This window comes from Geotrypetes seraphini, chromosome 11 (assembly GCF_902459505.1).
Source record: "Geotrypetes seraphini chromosome 11, aGeoSer1.1, whole genome shotgun sequence".
NCBI lineage: Eukaryota > Metazoa > Chordata > Amphibia > Gymnophiona > Dermophiidae > Geotrypetes > Geotrypetes seraphini.
In genome coordinates this window covers 133695504-133720816 of record NC_047094.1, presented here as the reverse complement: position 1 = coordinate 133720816, position 25313 = coordinate 133695504, and the positions used below count along the sequence as shown (strand labels likewise).

Sequence of the window (25313 nt, the reverse complement as noted above, 5' to 3'; positions counted from 1 at the left end):
ATTCCAGCATCTCAAAGATTAGCAAGATTCTGGAACCCCAAATAGGAGCAATATTCCATGCTACCAATCCAGGGCAAGCAGTGGCTTCCCCCATGTCTGTCGCAATAGCAGAAAGGGGGGAGGGGGGATTGAAAAACTTATATTTTGTTTTTCGGCAGCACATTTTTTTTTTTTCTGTGGGAGATCTGATTGCTTGCAAAATGAAATGGGAAAAAAAAATAATAATAATCATGTTTTTCTTTCATTTTGCTGCCTTTATGCATTTCCGCAGGATTTTACAAAACGACATGACCGAGAGGAGTCGGTTAATGAGCCAAAAATTCATTTTACAAATCCCAGAGAAAGAAGCACAAGTCTCCCCTCAATCACTTCGGCAATTCCTACCTCCAAACAAGCAATTCGCTGACAGCTACGTGTACCCCAGCGTAAAGGCTGAGAAGAACATTTTTGATGTATACGTGTATTTACATTGAAAAATAGGAAATACACATATGATATTAAAACTTGGCCCAAACCATAGCCAGAATACATCTGCTTCAAATCTGTGTATGACTCAGTGATATTATATAGAAATACAGTGCTCCCCGCGGTCCCGGTCATTCGCGGTATTTTCCTACCGCCGACCAGGAGAGGACAGCTGGAGAGGCAGGAGAGAGCAGCTGGAGCGCCGGCGAGTGAAGGAAATCACTCGCTGTATGCTCCGACCGCCTCTTCCTGTACCAAAGTCGGGCCTCACCAATCAGGCACTAAAAACACTAGCGTGGCTTTGTAAAGGAGGAGGTAAGTGAGGCGCCCTGTGTAGAATTTCCCTGTAAACCCAGTGCGCTTGGGAATCATATCAAGGGGTGCTACAGTATTTACCTGAAAAATCTGGCATTTTGTTAAACTGAAACTGTTTTTGGTTCATGTTTTCTGATCCAGTAGGGTCAACCTCCTGCCCTGCTGTGAGCGTATCGTTTTATATTCTTTGATACCTTGACTTGAATATTGGCCACCTGGGGGGTCCATGTTTTCCTACCGTCAAGCAGAATCCAGAAAGTGGCAAGCAGAATACCAAATTTCACGGCTTGGTTTTCCAGCATGGATTCACTCACTTTTCTTGTTTAATTTATAACACCGCGTTGATGCTTTTCAAGCTTTTGCCTCTCGCCCGGTTAATCATAAACTTCTCTGCAAAGAAACGATGTCAACATGGCTTGATACGACTCCCCCAACATCCATTGGGATAATTTGCCGTTAGGAGCATTGCTAATCTTTGGTGCAGTGGCTGCTTTGTTCCCCGTCGCCTTGGCACTGCTGTTTTCTGAACAGTTTAATTCAGCTTGATTGTATGTTATGTTATGAGGCATTTTCCGACCTACCCACTAAAGTGCTTTCCAAACAAACAGATACTGATAATAATTTACGCTGAGTCAAGACGTCTCTTCAATAGGTGGTTTGGAACGTATCATCCATCTCTGAAGGCTGGTGGGAAGGCTGAGCTTCTGAAAGTTCTTTTGCTAGGCAACCATAAGAAAGATGCACCCTAGAAAATAAAAGATTGGCTGCTTGTTTCAGGCGGGGAACGCACTAAATTACTTTGCAGATAGCTGTGTTTTCCACATCTCCTGGCACAAAGTCAGTGTGCAAGGTTATCGTATAATTGAATGCATGCGTTCCGTGTTTCTCTTTGACCTAAACACGCTTGCAAAAGTGCCCCTTTTTCACACAGCTAAAAGCGCTCACACTGCTCCAAAAAGAGCAATATCCAGATGGTCATTTTCCCCCGTTCTATAATTTGTGCTTAATGTTAGGCAGTCTACTACTAGTACAATTTATCACTTATAAAGCGCTGAAAGGCGTACGCAGCGCTGTACATTGTGACATTTAATGGATGGTCCCTGCTGAAAAGAGCTTACAATCTAACTTGGACAGACAGACATGACATATAGGGTTGGGGGGGATGCAGAACCCAAGGTGAGAGGAGTTAGGAGTCGAAAGCAATCTCGAAGAGGTGGGCTTTTAACTGGGCCTTGAAAACTGCCAGAGGCGTAGCCCGCCATAGGGATTCAGGCAGCTTGTTCCAAGCAAATGGCGCAGCAAGGCAGAAGGGACGGAGTCTGGAGTTGGCGGAGGAAGAGAAGGCCACAGATAGGAGGGATTTACCAGCTGAGCAGAGCTCATGAGGGGGATCATAAGGGGAGATAGTGAGGGGCAGCCGAGTGAGTGCATTTGTAGGTCAGTAAGAGGAAATAGATGGGAAGCCAATGAAGTGACTTTAGGAGAGGGGTAACGTGAGTATAGCAGCTCTCCCGGAATATGAGCTGTGCAGCCGAATTCTCGAGGGATTGGAGGGAAGCGAGATGGCTAAGCGGAAGGCCTGAGAGAAGCGAGTTGCAGTAGTCTAAGGGTTTGGTAGCGTGCTCAGAGAGGTAGGGTTGGATTTTTGTAATATTATACAGGAAGAAGTGGCGGGTTTTAGCGATATGTTATATCTGGGCGGTGAAGGAGGAAAAAAAAGAGGCAAAGACGATCCCGAGATTCCGAGCAGACAAAAGAAGAAGGATGAGAGTGTTGTCCACAGAGATGGAGAACGAAGGAAGCGGGGAGGTGGGTTTAGGTGGGAAGAAATCCCCAAAACCCCCCCAACGCCAGCGCGATCACTATTAAGTAAAGTGTGGGGGAGGTTCCCCACCAACACCCCCCATCAGAGCCCTTTAAAAGAAGGTTTTTCTGCGGCGCACTGAAATCTTGCGCTGAATTGTTGGCCCGTGTCTGTCTCGCATGCTTAAGACTATGAACCGCCAAAGGAACTCTTCCTCCTCCTCCCTCTGCACAGGCCTGCTTCCCTGCCCTGAAGGCCTGCTCTTCGCCAAGAAGACCTGCTCCCCCCAGGAAGGCATTTTCTCTCCTCCTCCTGCTGAGAAGGCTTGCTTCCCCCCCCTGCTGGGAACGAACGCTGCTCCCCCCTGCCCTGAAGGCACATTTTCTTCTCCCCCCCCGGCTGGGAACGAGCGCTGCTCCCCCCTGCCGCGAAGGCACATTTTCTCCTCCCCTCCCCCCACCGGGAACAAACGCTGCTCTCGTGCAAGCCTGCACCTTCCCCACCTCCTTACCGCTAATAGGGCAGCTTGCAGACTCGCTGGTATTATAGCGATCCCTGCAGCTGCCCGTGGTCCTCAGCAGTACATTCTTCCTGCTACGTCCTGCCCCTGCTCTGACGTCAGGGGCAGGATCGCAGCGGAGAGAACGTGCCGCTGAGGACCACGGGCAGCTGCAGGGATCACTATAACAACAGCGAGCCTGCAAGCTGCCCTTTTAGCATAAAGGAGGTAAGAGCGAGGAAGCTGGGGGAGATAAGAGCAGGGAGGCAAGAGCGGGCAAGCTGGGGGAGGCCTTTCTGACCGACCCTCCCCCCTCAAGCAGGAGCAGCAGTGGATGGCCAGCAAGAGGCAGCGCTGCAGCTCCTGCTTTAGGAAGGCATGGGGGAAAGGTCGGCCATTGAATCGGGAGGCCGATTTTTTTTTAAGTGAATCGATTTGAATCGATTCACCTGATTTGTATCAGTGAATCGATTCGAATTGTGAATCGGGCAGCATTAATTTGTACCTTCGTTTAATCTTTTGTAAACCGCATAGAACTTCACGGTACTGCGGTATATAAACTGTTATTATTATTATTATTATTTTAGTATGGTATGCGAGAAGCCTGGGGGTCTAGGCTATGAGCCCACTCTGGATGAGTGGGGGGTAACTATATGTTGGCTCATGTGTTTCTCTTGGCTGCTTGTACCATTCCTGTTGTTACTATGGAGTTCTGTTCCTGTCTTACAGCTTTGTGTAATGCCTTGACTTGCTCCGCGAAAAAAAGTGTTATGGAAAGTTCAAAATAAATAATAATTAATGAAAAGGGATGGGATAAGGGCAGCGGAGAGGAAATAGACAGAGATTTCATGTCAAAATCCTCATGAACAGCCACATACACACTTTGGCCCAGATTCAATAAATGGCACCTGAAGTTAGGGACCCAAATTGGCATGCCTAGCCAACCTAGGCACCTAACTTAATTATTCAAGTAGGCTTTATCGATGCCATAATTGAAAAGCACCATTAAAAAGCAATTCGAAAGCAATTAAGTAGGTGCCGAACTCCGGAGGCATCTACTCCAAGATACCTACCAGAAAGTATAGAAACATAGAAACATAGAATATGACGGCAGAAAAGGGCTGTAGCCCATCAAGTCTGCCCACGCTAATGACCCACCCCCAGACTTCACCCGGTTAGAGATCCCACATACATATCCCATTTCTTTTTGAAATCGAGCACGCTGCTGGCGTTAATCACCTGCAATGGAAGTTCATTCCAATGATCGATTACCCATGGTTAGGGGTGGATTGGGGCGTGGTTTGACTTAGGAACACTCATTTAGGACAAAAAAATCCTGGCATAAATGTTTCAATGCATATTGACGCCTTTGACCACTTAGGTGCTGCCAGACATGATTTTATAAATGGCGCCTAGCGAAACATAGAAACATAGAGTATGACAGCAGAAAAGGGCCGGCAGCCCAATAAGTCTGCCCACTCAAGAACCCTCCCTCCCTTGAGAATCCATCTTTTAAGCATAACTCTGTAGCAACCCCATCTGTTTGTCCCATCGTCTCTTGAAGCGACGGTACTGGCCTCGACCACCTGGCCTGGAAGACCATTCCATCGATCAATCACTCTTTCGGTGAAGAAGTATTTCCTGGTGTCACCATGAAATCTTCCCCCCCCCCCTTAAGTTTTAGCGGATGCCCTCTTGTCGCCGTGGGACCCTTAAGAAAAAAGATTTCTTCCTCCACTTGAATGCGGTTGACAATTTCTCTCCTTGATGCTAGAGAGTGACACAGTAACTGTTACCACAGGAATTCCCGTGCTAACAGGGAACCATTGACAGTGGCAATGGTTGACCATTCCATGGTAGTGCCGTGGGAATGGGAACCGCTGCTATGATAATACCAGAGCAATGGGGACCGAAGCCACCTTTCCAAGTCCACCTTTTATGTCCCCAGTGGTCTAGTGGCTTTTTCGGGAGCAGAAAAGAACCCAACACTTTTCTTCCCCTGCCTCTGCTAGAATCACCCGCCACTGCCGTTCTGAAGATCCTCAAAATGGCTGCCGAGACTTCATGGGGCAGCCTCGCAAGACTTCGCAAAGAGACGTGTAGAAGTCTTGACGCTTAGAAGTCGGGTGCCATTTATAGAATCAGGGCCTTTGTACTTGCTTCATAAAAGGTGCAAGGTCCATGGATTAAAACATGCATGCATTCCTCTACAAACGTGCATTTTCAAAGGGAAGCTCCATGGGGAACATTTGTTTGAAAGCCTTCTAGTTGCCCCTACAGTTCGTTATCATCATCCCCATACATGACCTTGGTTAAGAGCCCCCAAATTGGGGTTCTAGTAGGGTTCCATTCTTTCTACATCTAGATTTAACGTGAATGGCAGATTGGCTGCCCTATAAAATACTAACATTACAGCCATTACTTTTCCAGGCGAAAAGACTGCCGCTCAACATCTGCCTTTATTTACCCGATTTTGTTCTGCCTATCCCACTTTATCACTGCAGTTAATGTAAAACCAGTCCATGATGTGAGCCTTCAATTCTTTTTCCCTTCTTATAATGCAGTTCACTGATTTACACAGCCAGCATGGGATACTGAGCTGAGCTATAATATTTAATCAGTGAAAGAGGCTGAGTTCAGACACGAGACTGGGACACTTAGGGAAAGGAATTGTACTGGGGGAAAAAAATAATTATGAATCATTGATCCCTCTGGTCCGGGAATGCTGCAAACTCATTTTACTCTGCATTTTTTTTGAACCTAGATGAGAATTCAATTGTGGCATCTGAGAGCGAGACTGGAGTACTCATTCTGCTTTCTTTAAGCATCATCACATAACCAGCGTGTCATTAAAAGGCATCATCTGTATCATCGACATAGTGTATGGAAATAATGTCAAGGAATTTGTAACTAGTGCCATTGACTATTTCTCCGATCACCTCAGCATTATCTGCACAGTGTCAGGGTAACGTGGAGGGGCATTTTCAAAACATATTTCTAAATCCGATTTGGACGTATGGTGCTAGACGTCCAAAGATGGCAGTAAGAAAATGCCTATTTTCAAAAGGCAGAGGGGAGTACAGGACAATGAAGCCATTGTGACATCACTGATGAGGTTGGCTCTTATTGGTGGAATGAGGCATTATGACAGGGGTCCCCAAAGTCCCTCCTTGAGGGCCGAATCCAGTTGGGTTTTCAGGATTTCCCCAATGAATGTGCATTGAAAGCAGTGCATGCACATAGATCTCATGCATATTCATTGGGGAAATCCTGAAAACCCGACTGGATTCGGCCCTGCATTATGACATCACAAGCTCAGCTCTGCTTCCCAAAGACTGAAACTCTTCACACTACTACTATGAATTATTTCTATAGTGCTACCAGACACAAGCAGCGCTGTACAGAGGCACAAAGAAGACAGTCCCTGCTCCAAAGAGCTTACAATCTAAACAGCCAAGACAGACAAACAGGATAAGAACATAAGAACATAAGAAGTTGCCTCCACTGGGTCAGACCAGAGGTCCATCTAGCCCAGCGGTCCGCTCCCGCGGCAGCCCATCAGGTCTATGACCTGTGAAGTGGTTTCTGACCACTTCTATAACCTACCTCTGGTTCTATCTGTACCCCTCAATCCCCTTATCCTCCAGGAACCTATCCAAACCTTTCTTGAACCCCCTGTAAAGTGCTCTGACCTATCGCATCCTCCGGCAGCGCGTTCCATGTGTCCACCACCCTCTGGGTAAAAAAGAACTTCCTAGCATTTGTTCTAAACCTGTCCCCTTTCAATTTCTCCGAGTGACCCCTAGTGGTTGTGGGTCCCCACAGTTTGAAGAATCTGTCCTTACAGTTAAGGGGAACGATTAATCAGCTGGCTGGGATGGAGGACCGAGGAGTAGGGTTAAGGATTGAAGGCTAAATCAAAAAAGGTGGGTTTTCAGTCTGCTTTTAAATAAGGGAAGGGGCTTGGTGGACAAACTCGGGTAATTTATTCCAGGCATAGGGGGCAGCTAGATGAAAGGAACAAAGTCACGAATTGACGATGGAGGAGAAGGGTAAAGTTAAGAGCGGCTTATCTGAGGAACGGTCAGTGCAGTTGACTCCAGAGAAGGGGACCCAGACCCATATTCTGCTCTTAACTATAATACTTCTGGTGATAAGTGTGAGCGCATTAAAACCCTACTGTACTGACTTATAGGGAAAAGGAAAGGGACTTGTATACTGCCTTTTTGTGGCTTTCGCATTTCAAAGCTGGCATTCAAAGCGGTGGGCACTGGAGGATTAAGTGACTTGCCCAGGGTCACAAGGAGCAGCAAGAGGTTTTGATTGCAGAACCTCTGGTTGCAGAGGCAGCAGCTCAGCCAGTGAGCCAGAACATTCTATGTGGCATCCTCAAAGAGTAAGCAAGAGTCCGAAACCCCCAACATTCCATTTGGAATCCCCAAAGAGTAGCAAAATTCCACGTAGAATCCTCAAAGAGTAAGCAAGATTCTGGAACCCCTAATAGTACCAACATTTCAGTTAGAATCCCCCAAAGTAGCAAGATTCCATGTAGAATCCTCAAAGAGTAAGCAAGATTCCGGAACCCCAAATATTACCAACATTCCATTTGGAATCCCCCAAAGTAGCAAGATTTTACGTAGAATCTCAAAAAGTAAGCAAGAGTCCGGAACCCCAAATAGTACCAACATTCCATTTGGAATCCCCAAAGAGTAGCAAAATTCCACGTAGAATCCTCAAAGAGTAAGCAAGATTCCGGAACCCCAAATAGTACCAACATTCCATTTGGAGATTTGGAGCAAGATTTTACGTAGAATCTCAAAAAGTAAGCAAGAGTCCGGAACCCCTAATAGTACCAACATTCCATTTGGAATCCCCAAAAGTAGCAAGATTCCATGCAGAATCTCAAACAGTAAGCAAGATTCCGGAACACCAAATAGTACCAACATTCCATTTGTAATCCCCCAAAGTAGCAAGATTCCACATAGAATCTCAAAGAGTAAGCAAGATTCCGGGACCCCTAATAGTACCAACATTCCATTTGGAATCCCCAAAGAGTAGCAAGATTCCATGTAGAACCCTCAAAGAGTAAGCAAGATTCTGGAACCCCAAATAGTACCAACATTCCATTTGGAATCCCCAAAAGTAGCAAGATTCCACATAGAATCTCAAAGAGTAAGCAAGATTCCGGGACCCCTAATAGTACCAACATTCCATTTGGAATCCCCAAAGAGCAGCAAGATTCCATGTAGAACCCTCAAAGAGTAAGCAAGATTCTGGAACCCCAAATAGTACCAGCATTCCATTTGGAATCCCCAAAAGTAGCAAGATTCCATGTAGAGTAAGCAAGATTCTGGAACCCCAAATAGTAAGGGAAAGGAGACTTGTATATTGCCTTTTTGTGGCTTTGACAGGGTGGTGGGTAGGCGGTCTCAGCTACTGCATGATGGTGACATTAAGTGGACAGACTCCCATTGCATGTGGCCTTTGATCAAAGTCTTTAGTAGAAAGACCTGGATAAGTAGAAGAGACTTAAAAATTCCCGATGAGGCTGTTTCCAATTGATCTGGAAGTGCAAATGAGCAGGGAAAACCCATCAAAAGACTAATTAAATAAATGTTTTGGGGAGTTCATAGTTGGAACCATCTTATCAACTATCGTAATGAACCTTGAACTAAACTAGATACCTAGCTGATGATTAGCAAAGTTTCTTTTCCAAGCACCACAGTGGCATAAATCCTTTAATATTTCAGTGGAAGCATTATTTGCTGGATTCAGCACTTTGAGGGATTTTTCTGTTATAACTAGTTGGAACATTTTTGATATGCTTTCCAGTCAAAAGCGCAGTTGAAAGCTTGTTTTTTTTATCAGTCCTTCCTTATAACTAAGATTATGTTTTATTGCATTGCCTTGCTCATAGCACTTTATGTATTTTATTTTTTACAAGAACAAGCTGCTTAGGGTTTAGATTTGGGGATGCGGGGGAGGGGTGCATACTGGATACAGTCCAATTGTGCAGGGAACAGTGTGTTCGCAGGCATTAAAGACTCTGCTTGGGAAAGTGCAAAGCTTGTTTCTACTACAAATTTTCAATATGTTTGATTGAAGGAAAACAAAATTAAGCATACACAGCACAATTCTGATTTTATAGCTGTTTATGAGGAGAAACGCATGCTTGCAGAGACCAAATTAATCAACCCATTTGGTCCATGTTCAGCGCTAATTCGAGAATAGACTCTCAAAGATGTGTGCCCTGCTGAAACCAGCTGTAATTCCTGGTGCTCATTTCGGGTGCAAGGAGCCGTGAGGATGGGATGTCAATAATTCAGTCAGGGAGCAGAGTTCAAAGTTCACTTTATTGATAATTTTTATAATTGTATTCTTCATTACTTGTGCACTTTTACTATGAGATGTTAATTTGATTATAAATGTCTAACAATATGCTTAGTTTTCTGTTCTATTATATATATACTAGTCTTTAAGCCTGTTACATTAACGGGTGCTAGAATAGATGTGTCTGTCTGTCTTTCTTTCTTTCTGTCTCTCTCTCTCTCTCCTTGGCCGCTGTCTGTCTGTCTTTTTTTTCTTTGTCTCTCTCTCTTTGACCGCTGGCTGTCTGTCTGTCTTTCTATCTGTCTCTCTGGTCCCCTGTCTGTAATTCTTTCTGTCTGTGTCTCTCCATGGCCCCATGTCTATCTTTCTTTCTTTCTCGCTCCTTGGATGCTGGCTGTCTGTCTCTCTGGCCCCCTGTCTGTCTGTAATTCTTTGGTCTGTGTCTCTCCCTGGCCCCCTGTCAGTCTGTCTTTCTTTCTGTCTCTCTGTCTCCTTAGCCGCTGTCTGTCTTTCTTTCTGTCTTTCTCTCTCTCCTTGGCCGCTTTCTGTCTTTCTGCCTTTCTTCCTGTCTCTCTCTCTCCTTGGCCGCTTTCTGTCTTTCTGCCTTTCTTTCTGTCTCTCTCTCTCCTTGGCCGCTTTCTGTCTGTCTTTTTTTCTTTGTCTCTCTCTCTCTTTGACCGCTGGCTGGCTGGCTGTCTTTCTATCTGTCTCTCTGGCCCCCTGTCTGGCTGTAATTCTTTCTGTCTGTGTCTCTCCCTGGCCCCCTGTCTGTCTGTCTTTCTTTCTTTCTCGTTCCTTGGCCTCTGGCTGTCTGTCTCTCTGTCTGTCTCTCTGGCCCCCTGTCTATTGTCATTCTTTTTGTCTGTCTCTCTCCTTGGCCCCTTGTTTATCAGTCTTTCTTTCTGTCTGTCTGTCTGTCTCTCTCCCTAGCCCCCTGCCTATCTCTCTCTGGCCCCCATATGCAAACCAAGATTGCTGCCTGCCCCCTAGCACATCCCAACCCCCAAAGCAGCCCCTTTTCCCTCTCCCCCTCCACTTCCCTATGCAGCAGTAGCAGCCGGACGCCTCGCAGCACCTCGAAGGACACCCTCCAATGCTAATACGAATTCTATGAGTGCTGGAGCTTTTACCGCCATGGTGGCAATAAAAAAAACCAAAAATCAACCCTAACACGGCTTAATAAAAGGAAGCCTAAAACTTTTTAAATATTTGGCCACATTCTTCTTTTGAACATTTGAAATTGTCTCTCAGACTGTCATGTCTAGGTTTCTGGGGCTATTTTTTTTTTGTAACTCATGAATCCTCCTCATAGCTTCAGAAAAGTTAATAAATAAAACATCGCTTTATATTTTTAACCTATTGTTTGCACCTCTGAGGTAATTTGCCTCTGGCGTGCATGGTAATTCACTGGCGAAAATAATCAACTCCAATTCAGAAAGCCTTTTCCCAGCAACGACAGGAATTAGATTTTATGAAACTTTGTAAAAAATTGATGAGCTGGCTATTTTAGCGTGGCATTGATTTATTCAGAGAGTTTCGTGGCAAGTAAGTGTGCGGATTCTATAATATTGGCTGAGGTTAGAGCGGATGGGGTGAGGGGCATCGCTCACCGTGTTTTTATTGACAGTTCTACTGAAATTGAGCTGCCTCCAGATTGAATTTGTAACATATGTGGTGTACAGCAAGAAAGAGGAAAATAATTGATTGGTAAATAAGTCATGAGTGTTAACGCTGAATGAATGAACAGCACCTGCTGGCATTGCAGAAAGACTGATGAATCTTAGGGCTGGAAGGACTGCTCGAGAGGTGAAATGGACAGTACTTGGGATCACCTTTATGGTGTTTGAATATTAAGGGGAGCAGCAATAGAACCAGATCAGCGTCTCTACGACGGCAACAAAAATAGCGAGGAAGAGATGTCACCAGCCAGTCACCAGACTCTGTGTTAACCGGAACTCAAGCAACCAGCAAAAAAGAAAAAGAAATAGTGTAATACTTTTTTAAAAATGAAAATAAAATCAATTCCTGGCAGAAATTTAACACCCTGTGCATTTTTAGCGCCCATTTAGCGCGAGCTAAATATGCACACGCGCTAACCGCTAACGCGTCCATAGACATGCATGCGTTAGCGTTTAGCGCGCGCTAAAAAGCGTAGTAAAAGGGGCCCCAAGTGTAAACTTGGCACGCCACACATGAGTACGCCCATGCTTTGCCTACTACATGTCCAGGAGTTTGTCTGGAACTGTTAGACACTTCTTCATTAAACATTCTTATCCATTTGCTTGTGATCTCATGTCTAGACTACAGTAACGCCTTATAAAAAGGAATAAACAAGAAAGAAATTAGACGATTACAAATTGTACAGAATACCTAAAAATACAAGAAAGTTTGACCATGTTAACCCCCCCCCCCCTTCTGATCAACGCCCACTGGTGGAGCATCGAATAACTTATAAGATTAGGTTATTAACAGTTAAAACTCGAGTCACTGGTCAACCAGAATGTATCAATAGGCTCTTAATTCCATATTCTCCCCAACGATCCCTTAGATCAGTTTCTCAAAACTTGCTTTCAGTTCCATCGTTAAAACATATTAACACCATGCGAATTACACTTCTCCCTCCATATTCGCTGTGATAGGGGATTAACAGAACCGCAAATACTGAAAAACCACAAATAACTTTTTCATATGTTATTTGCTGTTTTCTATTAAAAACCATCGTGAATATGGTGAAACCGCGAATAACATGGTGGGAGATCTGGCCTGTTTCTGAAGGAGAGGCAAAGCACGGTGAAGAAAGTGCTGGGAATCGGCGATTTCTCTATGCAAGCTGATGTCATTTGGGGGGAGGAGCCAGCAAGTTAAAAACTGCGATTGCTGAAACCGCAAATACGGAGGGAGAAGTGTAATATTTTCTCCGTAACTGCCCCAATTCTCTGAAACTCGGCACCTAACCACCTAAGAGAGGATGCGTCACTAGACACCTTCAAGACCAATTTAAAAGCATTCCAGTTCAAAGCTCAAGGATGGTCCTTTTAAGTTTTACACTCATTTTAGACCAGCGTTATTGCCAGGTTCTGTTTTCCCTCGCCGCTGTTCTTCCCTATTTCCTTTCAGTTTTAGCTGGTGATTATATATACATTTATGTTCCACAAACAAAAGGTTGACCCGACAAGAACAAGCAACACTGTGGAGAGGATGATGTTCAAGATGCAGGCTTTATTAAAAATACCATCCAATAATCCACATTGCAGAAACATCTAGGTCCGTGTTTTGACAAAAAAACAGTCTTCCTCAGGGGTCCCGGAAGGTCCTGATACAAAACCTCGTGGATCAAAGGCTAAAAAAAAATCATAAGCGAAACTCTGCACGAATGAGAAGTCTTCAAAAAGAAGTCCTTTTTGATTTATGTAAACCACCTTGAAGCCTGATTTGGCGATATAACAAATTTTTAATAAACTTGAAACTTGTAAGGCATAGTATGGGGTATAGTATTAGTTAGGCCTATTTTTAATAGTAACTCTCCAGCAACTACATTTATCTGGCATCTACCAATTCCCATCGGTGCCGGTCAACTGAGTCTACTATATATTTTTATTGGATCAATTGCTTGTGAGAGATTAGGGAAGCTGGGCCTCTTCTCCCTTGAAAAGAGGAGACTGAGAGGGGACATGATCAAAACATTCAAGATAATGAAGGGAATAGACTTAGTAGATAAAGACAGGTTGTTCACCCTCTCCAAGGATGGGAGAACAGAGGCCACTCTCTGAAGTTAAAAGGGGATAGATTCCGTACAAACGTAAGGAAGTTCTTCTTCACCCAGTGAGTGGTAGAAAACTGGAACGCTCTTCCGGAGGCTGTTATAGGGGAAAACACCCTTCAGGGACTCAAGACGAAGTTGGACAAGGTCCTGCTAAACTGGAACGAATGCAGGTAGGGCTGGTCTCGGTTAGGGCACTGGTCTTTGACCTGGGGGCTGCCGTGTGAGCAGACTTTTGGGCACGATGGACCACTGGTCTGACCCAGCAGCGGCAATTCTTATGTTCTTATGTTTATCAGGATCCACGATTGGTATACAGAAGCTAATATATGACTATTAAATATAGCACAAAATAATAATAATAATAATAATAACTTTATTTTTGTATCCCGCCATACCCGGAAGAGTTCTAGGCGGTTCACATCAATTAAACAAGGTTACAAGTGGTTTACAGCAGTTGAGCGGGGTTATAAGCGGTTCAATAACAAATTGATCAAGTTGCCAGGGGGGGGTGAGGGGAGGATGTAGAGGGGAGAGTGGATGTTAGATAGAAGGGGCGTTGGGATCCTGGTCTTGGAAGAGGCGGGTTTTGAGTAGTTTTCTAAAGTCGAGGTAGTTGGGGGCCTTGAGGGCCATTTGGGATAACCATGGGTTTAGTTTAGTGGCTTGGAAGGCGTACTCAATCGCTCTAAATGCAGTTGAAACGCCACTGGACCTCTGGTGAGAAACGCTGTCGTCTGGCAGTTTTTCATCTGCGTTTAGAGCGTGTTTGTACGCTTTTGTGCTATATTTAATAGTCATATATTGGCTTATGTATATCAATCGTGGATCCTGATGAACAAGCAATTGGCTCTTGGAAAAGGCAAGGGCTGCCGACACACTGGCCGTGTCGCGTACAGATAGAGTTACCAGATTTTTGGCACTCTCTGATGTCACTTCTGGGGCCCGCGCCTAGGACGTGGCTCCTTCGTGGCTGCTTGTGCCAAAGGAAAAAAAAAAAAAGGTACAGGGAAGGGGGCGTATGCACGGTGGGGGAGGGGCTGCTCTCCCCTGTTACGCCACTGGTACTATCCTTAGAGGGCAGAGCTGAATGACTGGGGCTAATTCAGCTAGCGATGGAAAGCATTTAAAAAAAAGCATTGACTGTAACAGGCAAATGTAATATTATATCAAAATTCTTATATGCACGTATTACTGTCTTTAAATTTACGCTGTATTTATTTCTGCTTATGGAACTGGCGACCCAGAAGACTTTGAATGTGCTTTTCGTTATGCTCTATCTACCGGGATTGGCACCTACATACCTGCTATCTCATTTTGTGTTATATAACCCTGTGCGGATAACCAGGAACTGCAACCTATCTGCTTACCCGAAGATTTTAGGCTGTAAACTCAGGTCTTATTTAGACAGGACGCTGGCTTTCCAAGCAAGCAAACAACAGTCCTGGTTGGGTAACTTTATCAGCGGAGCCATGTTGTCCTATGGCGCTTATAGCAAAAAATCAAGACAATATTATTTGATAAATTCATTTCTTAATCCGTGTTTTTATCTTCATTTTTAAACATAATTAATCTTATCCTATCAATTTTAAATTTTAATGTCTTATATACAACAGGCTGTATTCATTTTTTTACCATTTTGTATTTCACTGATTGGCCAGTTTTTCTCTTTTGTGGAAACCGCCTACAATTCTTTTGATTAAGGCGGTAGAGAAAAATAAAGTTGGGTTATGTTATGAATAAAGATCCAAATACACAATTTCCTTGTGGTGTCTGTGATCTCCCCTGCAGATTACCTATAAGGCTGTTGGCTCCTTGGACCCCAGCGCAGATTTATCCAGCCAGAAGGGAAGAGTCTTCAAGCTGAGGAATGAAACCCATCACCTTTTCGTAGGCTTGTACCCGGGAACCACCTACACCTTCACCATCAAAGCCAGTACAGCGAAGGGCTTTGGACCCCCTATCACCACAAGGATAGCAACTAAAATTTCAGGTACCGCATACAGGAGTGACTTTTGTTCCAAGCAGCAGATAATCGATTGGTTACATGTTTACAGATCTGACCGCAGTTGATGGAGACGCCATTCTTTGGAACTCTTGGAATGGCTTTCAAGCGGTAAAGCCCTATGGTTTTTACTACTGCTAACTCTTTTTTTTATTATTGTTCTCAGTACTGATTTCCCTAGCACTAACTAGCCCCTCCTCCTTTTACTAAACCGCGATAGCGGTTATTAGCGCAGGGAGCCGTGCTGAATGCTCCCCGCTGCTTCTGACGCTCATAGGTACGGGGAGGGATGGGCCGGGCTGATGGCGGGTTTGTGATGGCAGGAGGGAGTTGGCATCCCTCCTGCCATATTCATTCGGTTATGCGCGGGGACGGGGTGGGCAGCGTCGGGCCCGATGGCAGCGGCGGATTTCAGGTTATCACCGCGGGTAAAAAGCACTGCAAGCCCGTGGCTTTAAAGGGCAGGAGAGTCGGCCAGGATGGAAGCGACTGGTCTTCAGCAGTCGCTTTCTTTTCTGGTCGTCAAGCCCAATCGCCGTTGCAAAAATGGTTTCGTGAATCGCCGCCTTCCAAAATGGGCCTCGTTTGGATGCACAAATCGGGATGGGATCGCTATACACTTTAGTGAATCGGGTCGGAGGGAAATCGGGTCGCAAAGGGCTCGCAAACTGATCGGTACACGATCGGTTTGCTTTGTGAATCTAGCCCTTAGTCCCTCCGTTGCCCCAGGAACGACATGTAGATTGTGCTCCTACTGGGACAGATAGGGAAGATACTTAAAAGTACCTGATTACTATTCAGTGTTTAATGTACTTCTAGCAGCGCTGTAGAAACCCGATAAGTATTACCGTAGTAGTAAATACCTGCCTAGAAACTGGATAAAGCAACAAAACCAAAGGGAGAAGGGAGTTCCAACTTTGTCTGCAGTAAAAAAACCAACCAGGAACAAACAAACCAAAACTGCAGATATGTACAACGGTGTAGGCAAAATTTATTGTGACAACTAGAGAATGACACGGTGACGGTTTACCCGCGGCCACCGCATTTAAGCCGCGGGTCACCGCCGAAAACGGGGAAGAAAAATAGCAGTCGCTGCGGTGACGGGGACAAGGCCATTCACCGACCGCGGAAACGGTGAACAGGTTTGTCCCCGCGGGCCAATGTACCCCCTTCTAGGAACCGCTATTTCACCGTGCTCCTCATTTGTCATTTCAACCCTTCCTGCCAATCGCAGCAGAAGGGTACCCAACCCCTCCTGCCGGTCCTCCCAATGGCCTCCCCTAAGATCGCCGGCAGGAGGGTACCCAACCCCTCCTGCTGGACCCCCCCCCAACGAACCCTCCCACCCCGGAACCCCCTTAGTCTTACTTTTCAAGTTGGACCGGACAGCTCCTCGCTCGTCTGGCCAGCAGGCCTGCCTCCGTCCAAATGAGGCGGGCCCGCCCCTCCCCTCCCCTGCCTAACCCACAGGATCCTAGGGCCTGATTGGCCCAAGCACCTAAGGCCCCTCCTATAGCGGGAGTGGCTTTAGGTGCCTAGACCAATCAGGCCCTAGGATCCTGTGGGTTGGGCAGGGTAGGGGCGGGCCCGCCTCATTTGGACGGAGGCAGGCCTGCTGGCCAGACGAGCGAGGAGCTGTCCGGTCCAACTTGAAAAGTAAGACTAAGGGGGTTCCGGGGTGGGAGGGTTCGTTGGGGGGGGTCCAGCAGGAGGGGTTGGGTACCCTCCTGCCGGCGATCTTAGGGGAGGCCATTGGGAGGCAGGGGAGGGGAGGGGAGGGGAGGGGCGGGCCCGCCTCATTTGGACGGAGGCAGGCCTGCTGGCCAGACGAGCGAGGAGCTGTCCGGTCCAACTTGAAAAGTAAGACTAAGGGGGTTCCGGGGTGGGAGGGTTCGTTGGGAGGGGGGGTCCAGCAGGAGGGGTTGGGTGCCCTCCTGCCGTGATCGCTGGGGGGAGGGGAGACTTGCAGCCGTAGCCGCGGTCACTATGCTAATCACGGCAGCATTTAAAGTACATGTCATGTTTGTTTTTGCATTGCTAGCCCCAGGGGTGGTGGAAGATTAGTGATTGAAAAACTGTATGAAAAATAACTATTTTAAATTTAGTGATCAAAATGTGTCAGTTTTGAGAATTTATATTAATTAATTTTTTCTCTGCGTGTTTTGTTTTTGTATAGTTATTAACTAATATTTAACTAAGTTTTAAAGTTTTAAAGAATGTTTCCTTTATACGTAAATAAAGAAAAGTGAATGGGATTGCAGTGGCGGTGACGGGGCGGTGAATGGGGTGGCAGTGGCGGTGACGGGGCGGTGAAGAGGATGGTGAGACGGGGACGGGGCGGTGACGGGGATGGTGAGACGGGGACGGGGCGGTGACGGGGATGGTGAGACGGGGACGGGGCGGTGACGGGGACCAATTTTTTCACCGTGTCATTCTCTAGTGACAACCAAATTATATCTAAAAACCTTTTTACCAAACAGGGGACCCAACACGGTCCGTGTTTCGGACAACCTTCATCAGGGGTCCATGGTAGAAAAGGGAAGAAAAATATGTCACAAAAAAATAGCTATAGCGAGATTTTACAATATCCAGTGACCCTTGGCGATTTATATAATCCGTTTTTTCTACTATATATATATATTTTTTGTGACATATTTTTCTTCCCTTTTCTACCATGGACCCCTGATAAAGGTTGTCCGAAACACGGACCGTGTTGGGTCCCCTGTTTGGTAAAAAGGTTTTTAGATATAATTTGGTTGTCACAATAAATTTTGCCTACACCGTTGTACATATCTGCAGTTTTGGTTTGTTTGTTCCTAGAAACTGGATAAAAACAGATACCTCAAAAGTTGTTTGTAGATCATTTAATTGTCGGCTAAATCAATGTTTGGCTGCTTTTAAAAGTCACGCCAAAAATCTTATTCCAAGACTGATATTTCACTGGATTAGAATGGAATATTCTGGATAAGGATGGATGTATACTGGAAAAGCCACCGGAAGGCCAAGATTGATCTTGGAACCATGTAGGGACTCAAGGCGGGAGGGTGGAGACTTAGCTACGATCACCGCTTCACTTCCCCATCCTTCAGGGGGCTTATAACATCTCCATATCAATTGTTCTTTTTTACCACAGCCCCTTCGATGCCAGACTATGACACCGATGCCCCGTTAAATGAAACCGAGACAACTATCACAGTCGTCCTGAAGCCGGCACAGTCCAGGGGAGCCCCAGTGAGGTAGGATTTCTTTCCCAGTTCTCTCGCTCTTTGATGTTCTGTCTCTCGTTCACTGCTGTGCTCCTTTTCTCTAAATTTCTCTGCACCCTGTTTAAAATGAAGACGTCAAAGGACAGAAGAGGTACGAGATGAGGAATTTAGGAAACGTAAGTGAATTTCTAGAGGTTTTTTGTAAGTTTCCATAAATGCTTCGCCGTGAAAGGTCTAACGGGCAAAGCAAAGTAGAAATGTAAAACTCACCACAGCTCATACGCCGCGGGGATGATTCTATAAATCGGCTGGTGCCTAGAAAAATGGCACCGGCTGCCCGTCAGTCGCGATTAGGCGCCGTCTACAGAATCGCGGCTTGTAAAAACTTAGGCGTCTGAAATGTGGGGGTTTAAAGGCCCGTATTTCAGGTGCTTACGTTTTTGGAGAATTGGGCTTCCGCCCATAGAAACGCCCACTTAGGTATTAGTGCCATGCGATAGGTGCCTATCGCCCAATTCATTTCCCCCCCCCCAGTTATTGAGTCTATTGACAAGTTTCAAGTTTTATAAAAAATTTGTTATCCCGCCTTTTTAAATTACAAAGCGGCTTTACAATAAATAAAAAACAGAAAACAGGGCCTACAGACACATTAAAATTAGTAACTAATTTTTATCCAATAAAGACCTCTACAAAGTCTCACAAATCAAACTCCTTACATCTGTCTTGGTGGGGGGAGAGTTCAGACAGTTAAGATGATGATTTTGCCTGTGGTTTGCTACCAAATGGGTATGTTGCCAGTAGGGGTCCTTTTACAAGAAATTAAATAGTATTCTTACTAAATTTATTTGGCTGGGGAAAACTGCGAGAATTGCTTTAGTATCTTTACAAAAACCAATTGCGGCTGGGGGGGAGCGTATATTTTCCAAATTTTTATAGGTACCATCAAGCCTATATAATATGTCAGGGTATGTATTGGATCCTCCCCGAGCTCATGGAAAATCTTCCAGACTGGTTATGGTTGGAATGGCAACTCCTGTCTCCATTGAGATTGTACTCAAACTCATAAACTGGGCCAACAAGTTTGAGTTTGAGTACGGTTACTAATTTTGATTGAGAGAGTCCATTGAGATTGTGTCACATTTTGAGTATCAAGTTACCTAGGTTGTATAAGGACAATAGAATTTTATTAGATACTTGGCGGACATTAAAATTTATTAATAATTTAACACCTATTCCGATTCATAAATCCACCTGTCAGTCCCTTTGGCTGAACTCCAAGATTCAAATTGGCGGGTTTAAGATCATCTGGAAGCATTGGATGAAGGCATACGTACTCTGGATGATGTAGAATCAGATGGAAAGCTGCTTGACTTTTCACGACTGGAACAAATATTTGGTATTGCTAAGTCTCAAAATTATAGGTGGTTGCAGTTGAAGCAAGCCATTCAGTAGGAGTTCCCTGATTGGCAAAATCTTAAAAATTAGTATAGTTTGCCGGTCCTGTGCTTCCAGACAGATTTCCTAGGGCATCAGGCCGCCCAGTGGTACAAATTAATATCTGAATTTTTGAATAAGAAACCAAAGACTGGTCTTCGTGACATTTGGAGCATTGAGATAAAGCAACAGATTTCTGCGTCTCAATGGCCACGAATTTGGACTTGGAGAATGAGATGTATGGCGTCAGCATTTATGAGACAAACATGGTTTTTCTTGTTACATAGAGCTTTTTGGACCCCTGTTCGTTTACAGAAATTAGATAGTTCCAAATCTAACAGATGCTGGCACTGTCATCTCGATGTAGGGACTGTTCTATTGTCCTTTGATACTTACATTTTGGAGATCCATTTGGAGTCAAGTGAATAAAATATTGGAAAATCCAGTGGCATTGAGGTACGATACCATGCTATTGGCACATTAATGAGGGCTAAAAGCCCAATATCTTCTCATAATAACAAACTTGCCATACAACTTATTTTGAAGAACTGGAAAAACTGGGATCGGTTAAATTATACTTTCTGGTGGGAATCGCTACGCCACATTTTTAAACTGGAATGTATGATGGCCATACAACAGGGACATTATAGAAAATTTATGGATGTTTGGGAACCATTGACAAAATTCTGTAAGGAATGATAGTTGATCTTATTTTTGGCCCTTTCAACATACACATCCAGGGTGGGTGGGAGGGTTAAAATGATTGCTCATGTATGTCTGTAAGATGAATGTGCTTTTCTTGGTATTATTATATGTATATATATTTGTGTTTTGCACTGTTGTTGTTTGGAAAATCAATAAAGATTAAAAAAAAAAAAAAAGTGGTATTTTTCAAGGTCAAACTGGCTACTAGATTTCTGCATTAAGCTGATGGAAAAGCGTCTGCAGATTCGTCGTATCCTGCTCACTGTTGAACATTTTGACGACGAGTCCACAGGCGCGAATTTCTGGACGCCATTATGAATCCACAGGAGGGATCTCAAAATCTCTAAACTCTTCATAATTAGGGTTACCAGATTTTACTTTGGTGGGCATCCCTCCTGCCAGCCGACTTCACGGGGGGGGGGACAGAAGCCCTGCTGCGGCCGCTAAACTGATCATGGCAGAGAGATTCCCGTGCTGTGATCGGCTCAACAATTGCGTCTGTTTGAAATGTAGACTTGCTGGCCTACATTTCAGGCGCCTAGCGCGGCCCTAGAGAGATGCCTAGAGCTGCCTAAGCTTGCCTAAGGCTACTTCCGGGTGAAAACCACGCCTGCACCCACGCCTAGCCTTAGGCGAGCTTAAGCGTCCCCCCCTACACATCTCCCTCAACAGCGACAGACGCCTACGGCGTAGGCGGCCTGCCTCGGGGTGACTTTTTTTTTTTTTTTTTTTTAATGTGCATCTCAATTAGACAGCGGTAGAACGCCTACTCCCGTCTACAGTCGGAATGCCATGTATAGAATTTGGCCCTTGGTGTGTGAGCACTTAAGTGTGACCGACACCCATGTAACAGTATTCTATAGGTATTTGAAGTGAGATCCACACCCTTGCTCCACCTCTGTGAATGCCCTTCTTGCTAATAGGTGATATGCAAATTAAGCAGGAATTTGCAGAATAGCATTTAGGTGGCATGCTGGCATATGCACAGGTAAGTGGGTACATATGTATCTACTTTAAATGCTGGTATTCTGAACATTTATATCTGTAACATGTATGGAAATGCTAATACGTAGCTTAAAGAATTGTCCCATATATTCTCAGCCTGGTCCTGGTGGCGCAGCAAGGAGGGTTGGAGCATCCCCCATCCCAGGTGCCATCTTGGTGGGGGCACCAGCACCTGTCCTCTGCTCTGCCCCTCAAATCCTCAGAGGGAGAGCTGAGGCTGGGGTGGGCAGCAGGCAAGAAACGCTGCTGGTGAAAATTTGAAGAGGTGCGCGGATGAGGCACGCGCAGTGGGAAAGAGCGCGGGAGGGTGCATACGGCATAGCAATGGTCCGGTGCCACTGCTCCAGGCTTCGCCTTCCTTTGCTACGCTGCTGCTTGGCCCTGTGACTTCACAGTGACAGCCAAATGTTGTGTGTTGTTATCATGCAGTGGACAGGGTCAAAATCTCCATTCCCCGTAGTGCAAATTCCCATCTCAAAAAAGAGATTTCACTTTTTAACTCCTTCATAATTGCCTAATTAAAACCTCTTTTTTTGGCTCAACAACGTACTGTGGACTTAAAACTTAATAAAGCCACAACTGTACTTCGATTAGGAAGGGGGGAAAAGCCTCAGCCTCGTGCCAACTGCTAATTTTTTAAGTTTTCAGGCTACCTGATTGGCATGAAAACTCCCTCCTCCAAGTATTCCTATTTTCAGTAATAAATACTTTTCAAATATTCAAATCTTTCTATAAATTATATTTATCAATTTTAAATCTCAACAATGATTAATCTTAGAAATCATTAGAGTCTATATTGTACATCCACATGCACTGGGAGCCCTATTCTGAATCTCCTAAAGAACAGCTGTGTTGGGAGCGACCATAAAATCGCTTCCCGCTATAGTTGTGTGCCGTATTTGCGGTTTCAGCAATTGCGGTTTTGATGATTTGCAGTTTTTAGCTTGCTGGCTCCTCCCCCCTCCCCCCTCCCCCCATTTTCGCCAGCGTGTATAGAGAAATCGCCGATTCCAAGCATTTACGGAGAAAATCGCTGATTCCCGGCACTTTCTTCACCATGTTTTGCCTCTCCTTCAGGAACAGGCCAGGTCTCCCACCAGGTTATTCACGGTGTCACCCCATTCACGATGGTTTTTTTTAATAGAAAACAGCGAATAACATATGAAAAAGTTATTTGCGGTTTTTCTGTATTCGCGGGTCTGTTAATCCCCAATCACAGCAAATACGGAGGGAGAAATGTAATGCTATTATAATGGGCACTTATCTTTCCCTTCGCTACGCTGGATCAGGCTCTTCACACCCTCTCCACATGTCTTTCATACACACTGCAGTGGTATAGCGAGGGTGAGCAGCGGCCAAGCAATGGCGCCCCTCCCCCGCCCCCCTGACATTGCGCCCCTTCCCCGTGCCTTTTTTAAAGTTCGGCGTGAGCAGCCACCGACTTTCTGCCCGCGTCGGCTTCAGCGCTCTCTCCGACATCACGTCCTAGGCGCGGGTCCCAGAAGTGACATCAGAGAGCGCGGCCGAAGCCGACACGGGCGGCAAGTCGGTGGCTGTTCGTGCCGAAGTTTTAAAAAGTGTGGGGGGGGAGGGAAAGGGTGCCTTTGCGGCAGGGGGCGGAGAGGAGGAAGGGCGTCTCCCTCCCCTTATTATGGCTCTGCCCATCCGCTGTTCTCTGTGCTTCTCTGGTCCAGTGTCGTTTCAGGAAAGGAACTGAAGAATCAACTTCTGAGGAAAACCAAAACAAGAAAGGTTCATCACTGGTATCGTTTGTCAAGATGCATCTTTTCTCTTGTCGTTGGGTTTGAGACCCCCCCCCTCCCCCGCTTCTGAAGAACAGGCCCTAGAAGAATAATTTGCCCATATGTCAGTCTCCTGTCTGCTATCCTGCTTAAATAGTTTTCAAATACTATGCATAAATATGGTAAAAGCAAACAGTAGTTTTCTCTGCATGGTGCCAGCGAGCAGAGTTTGGTTTGACAGACTGTACAAGCCTGAGGGGAGACAGACAAAGGCAAGAAGACCAACCGCCTGCAGTCATTTGCTTTGTAATGGAGCTATTATCAGCTGTACATCAGTTACCTCGGCTCCTGTCCACAGTCTTTATGTAGAAACAACATTTATTATCCGGGAATGTGTAACGAAAACATGATGCTATGTGTGGAAGGACCCCCTTCAGCTTCGTGGAGCCGGGATTTATTACTCTTAAAGCGACAGGCACTCTGCAGAGGTGCTGCATAGGTTAAGCTGCTGCATAGGTTGAGACCAGGATAGTCTCAGGACTCAAGGATCTCCCGTATGAGGAACGACTGGGTAAGTTGCAGCTGTACTCACTCGAGGAACGCAGAGAGAGGAGAGACATGATCGAGACGTTCAAATATGTCACGGGCCGTATCGAGGTGGAAGAGGATCTCTTTTTCCTTAAAGGACCTCGGCAACAAGAGGGCATCCGTTGAAAATCAGGGGAGGGAAATTTCATGGCGACACCAGAAAATATTTCTTCACCGAAAGGGTGGTTGACCGCTGGAATAATCTTCCACAACAGGTAATTGAGGCCAGCAGCGGGCCACATTTTAAGAAAAGATGGGATTGGCATGTGGGATCTCTTCATGGAGGTAGTTAGGGGGTGAGCCATAGTGTGGGCAGACTAGATGGGCCCTGGCCCTTTTCTGCCGTCATTTTCTATGTTTTCTATGTTTCACGTGGATCTAATGTAAAAATCATGTTATGGGCATTTGAAAATGGATACAGTCTGTTTCCGGAATATTATCAGATATGGGTGGGAAATCTGGAGTCGGCTTAGATAACCAACAACCCTTCTGAGTGCACTACTGGTTGGCCAGAATTCAGTGGTTAAAACTCTTTTTCGATTGGGAAAGGACTGAACACGTTGCAGGATATTACGTGAAGCTATACCAGTTGAAGTTAGATCGTATATACGTCAGACTGCTTATGATGGTACACTTGTGTTTGAATGGTTTGGCGGGTACTATTCAGGCTTGTGTCCCTTTCTCTAAATTGCGCTCTGTCCATCATGGCGGTTTGTTTGTGCCATCTGTAAGGGAACTGAGATTGAATATGGTGAAGGTAGAGGGAAACAGATTCTTCAGACTGGCGGGGGCAACAAAAACTAGAGGGCACTCAAAAAAACTGAAGGGAGATAGGTTCAGAACAAATGCTAGGAAGTTCTTCTTCACTCAGAGGGTGGTGGACACCTGGAATGCGCTTCCAGACGGGTAGTTGAGCAGAGTACGGTTTTGGGTTTCAAAAAGGGATTGGACAAGTTCCTGAAGGGTAAGGGAATCCAGGGGTACAATTAGAGGGTTACTATACAAGACAAAATGCTCTTGAGTAACAGATCACTACAGGTCGTTGACCTGGGGGGCCGCCGCGGGAGCGGACTGCTGGGCATGATGGACCTATGGTCTGACTCGGCAGAGGCCATGCTTATGTGCTTATGAATACCTCGCATGTAACTTGCCCCTTCTTTTACCAAGGTGCGCTAATCAGATTAGCGCTCGCTAAGCGCTAGACTAACTTGCACGCGTTATCGTTTAGCGTGCGCTAATCGGTTAGCGCACCTTAGTAAAAGAGGGCCTAGGGGCTCCTTTAACGAAGGCGCGTTAGGGCCTTAGCGCACGGAATTGCGCACGTTAAAATGCCGCGCTCGCCAGCCGCTACCGCCTCCCCTTGAGCTGGCGGTAGTTTTTCGGCTAGCGCATGCTAATCCGGTGCTTGCACTAAAAACGCTAGTGCACCTTCGTGTAAGGAGCCCTATGTTTTCC

The 25313-nt window shown here is 45.6% G+C and overlaps 1 protein-coding gene across 6 annotated transcripts in view; it reads left to right on the top strand.

The window, feature by feature from the left end:
• The window catches only part of PTPRT (protein tyrosine phosphatase receptor type T), a 680142-nt gene that overhangs the window by 531555 nt on the left and 123274 nt on the right, over window positions 1-25313 (top strand). For all 6 annotated transcript variants that reach the window (XM_033963545.1, XM_033963543.1, XM_033963541.1 and 3 more), the window contains exons 10-11: window positions 14965-15166; window positions 18312-18414. In XM_033963545.1, coding sequence (XP_033819436.1) covers window positions 14965-15166; window positions 18312-18414 — 305 coding nt within the window. The remainder of the gene's footprint in view (window positions 1-14964; window positions 15167-18311; window positions 18415-25313) is intronic.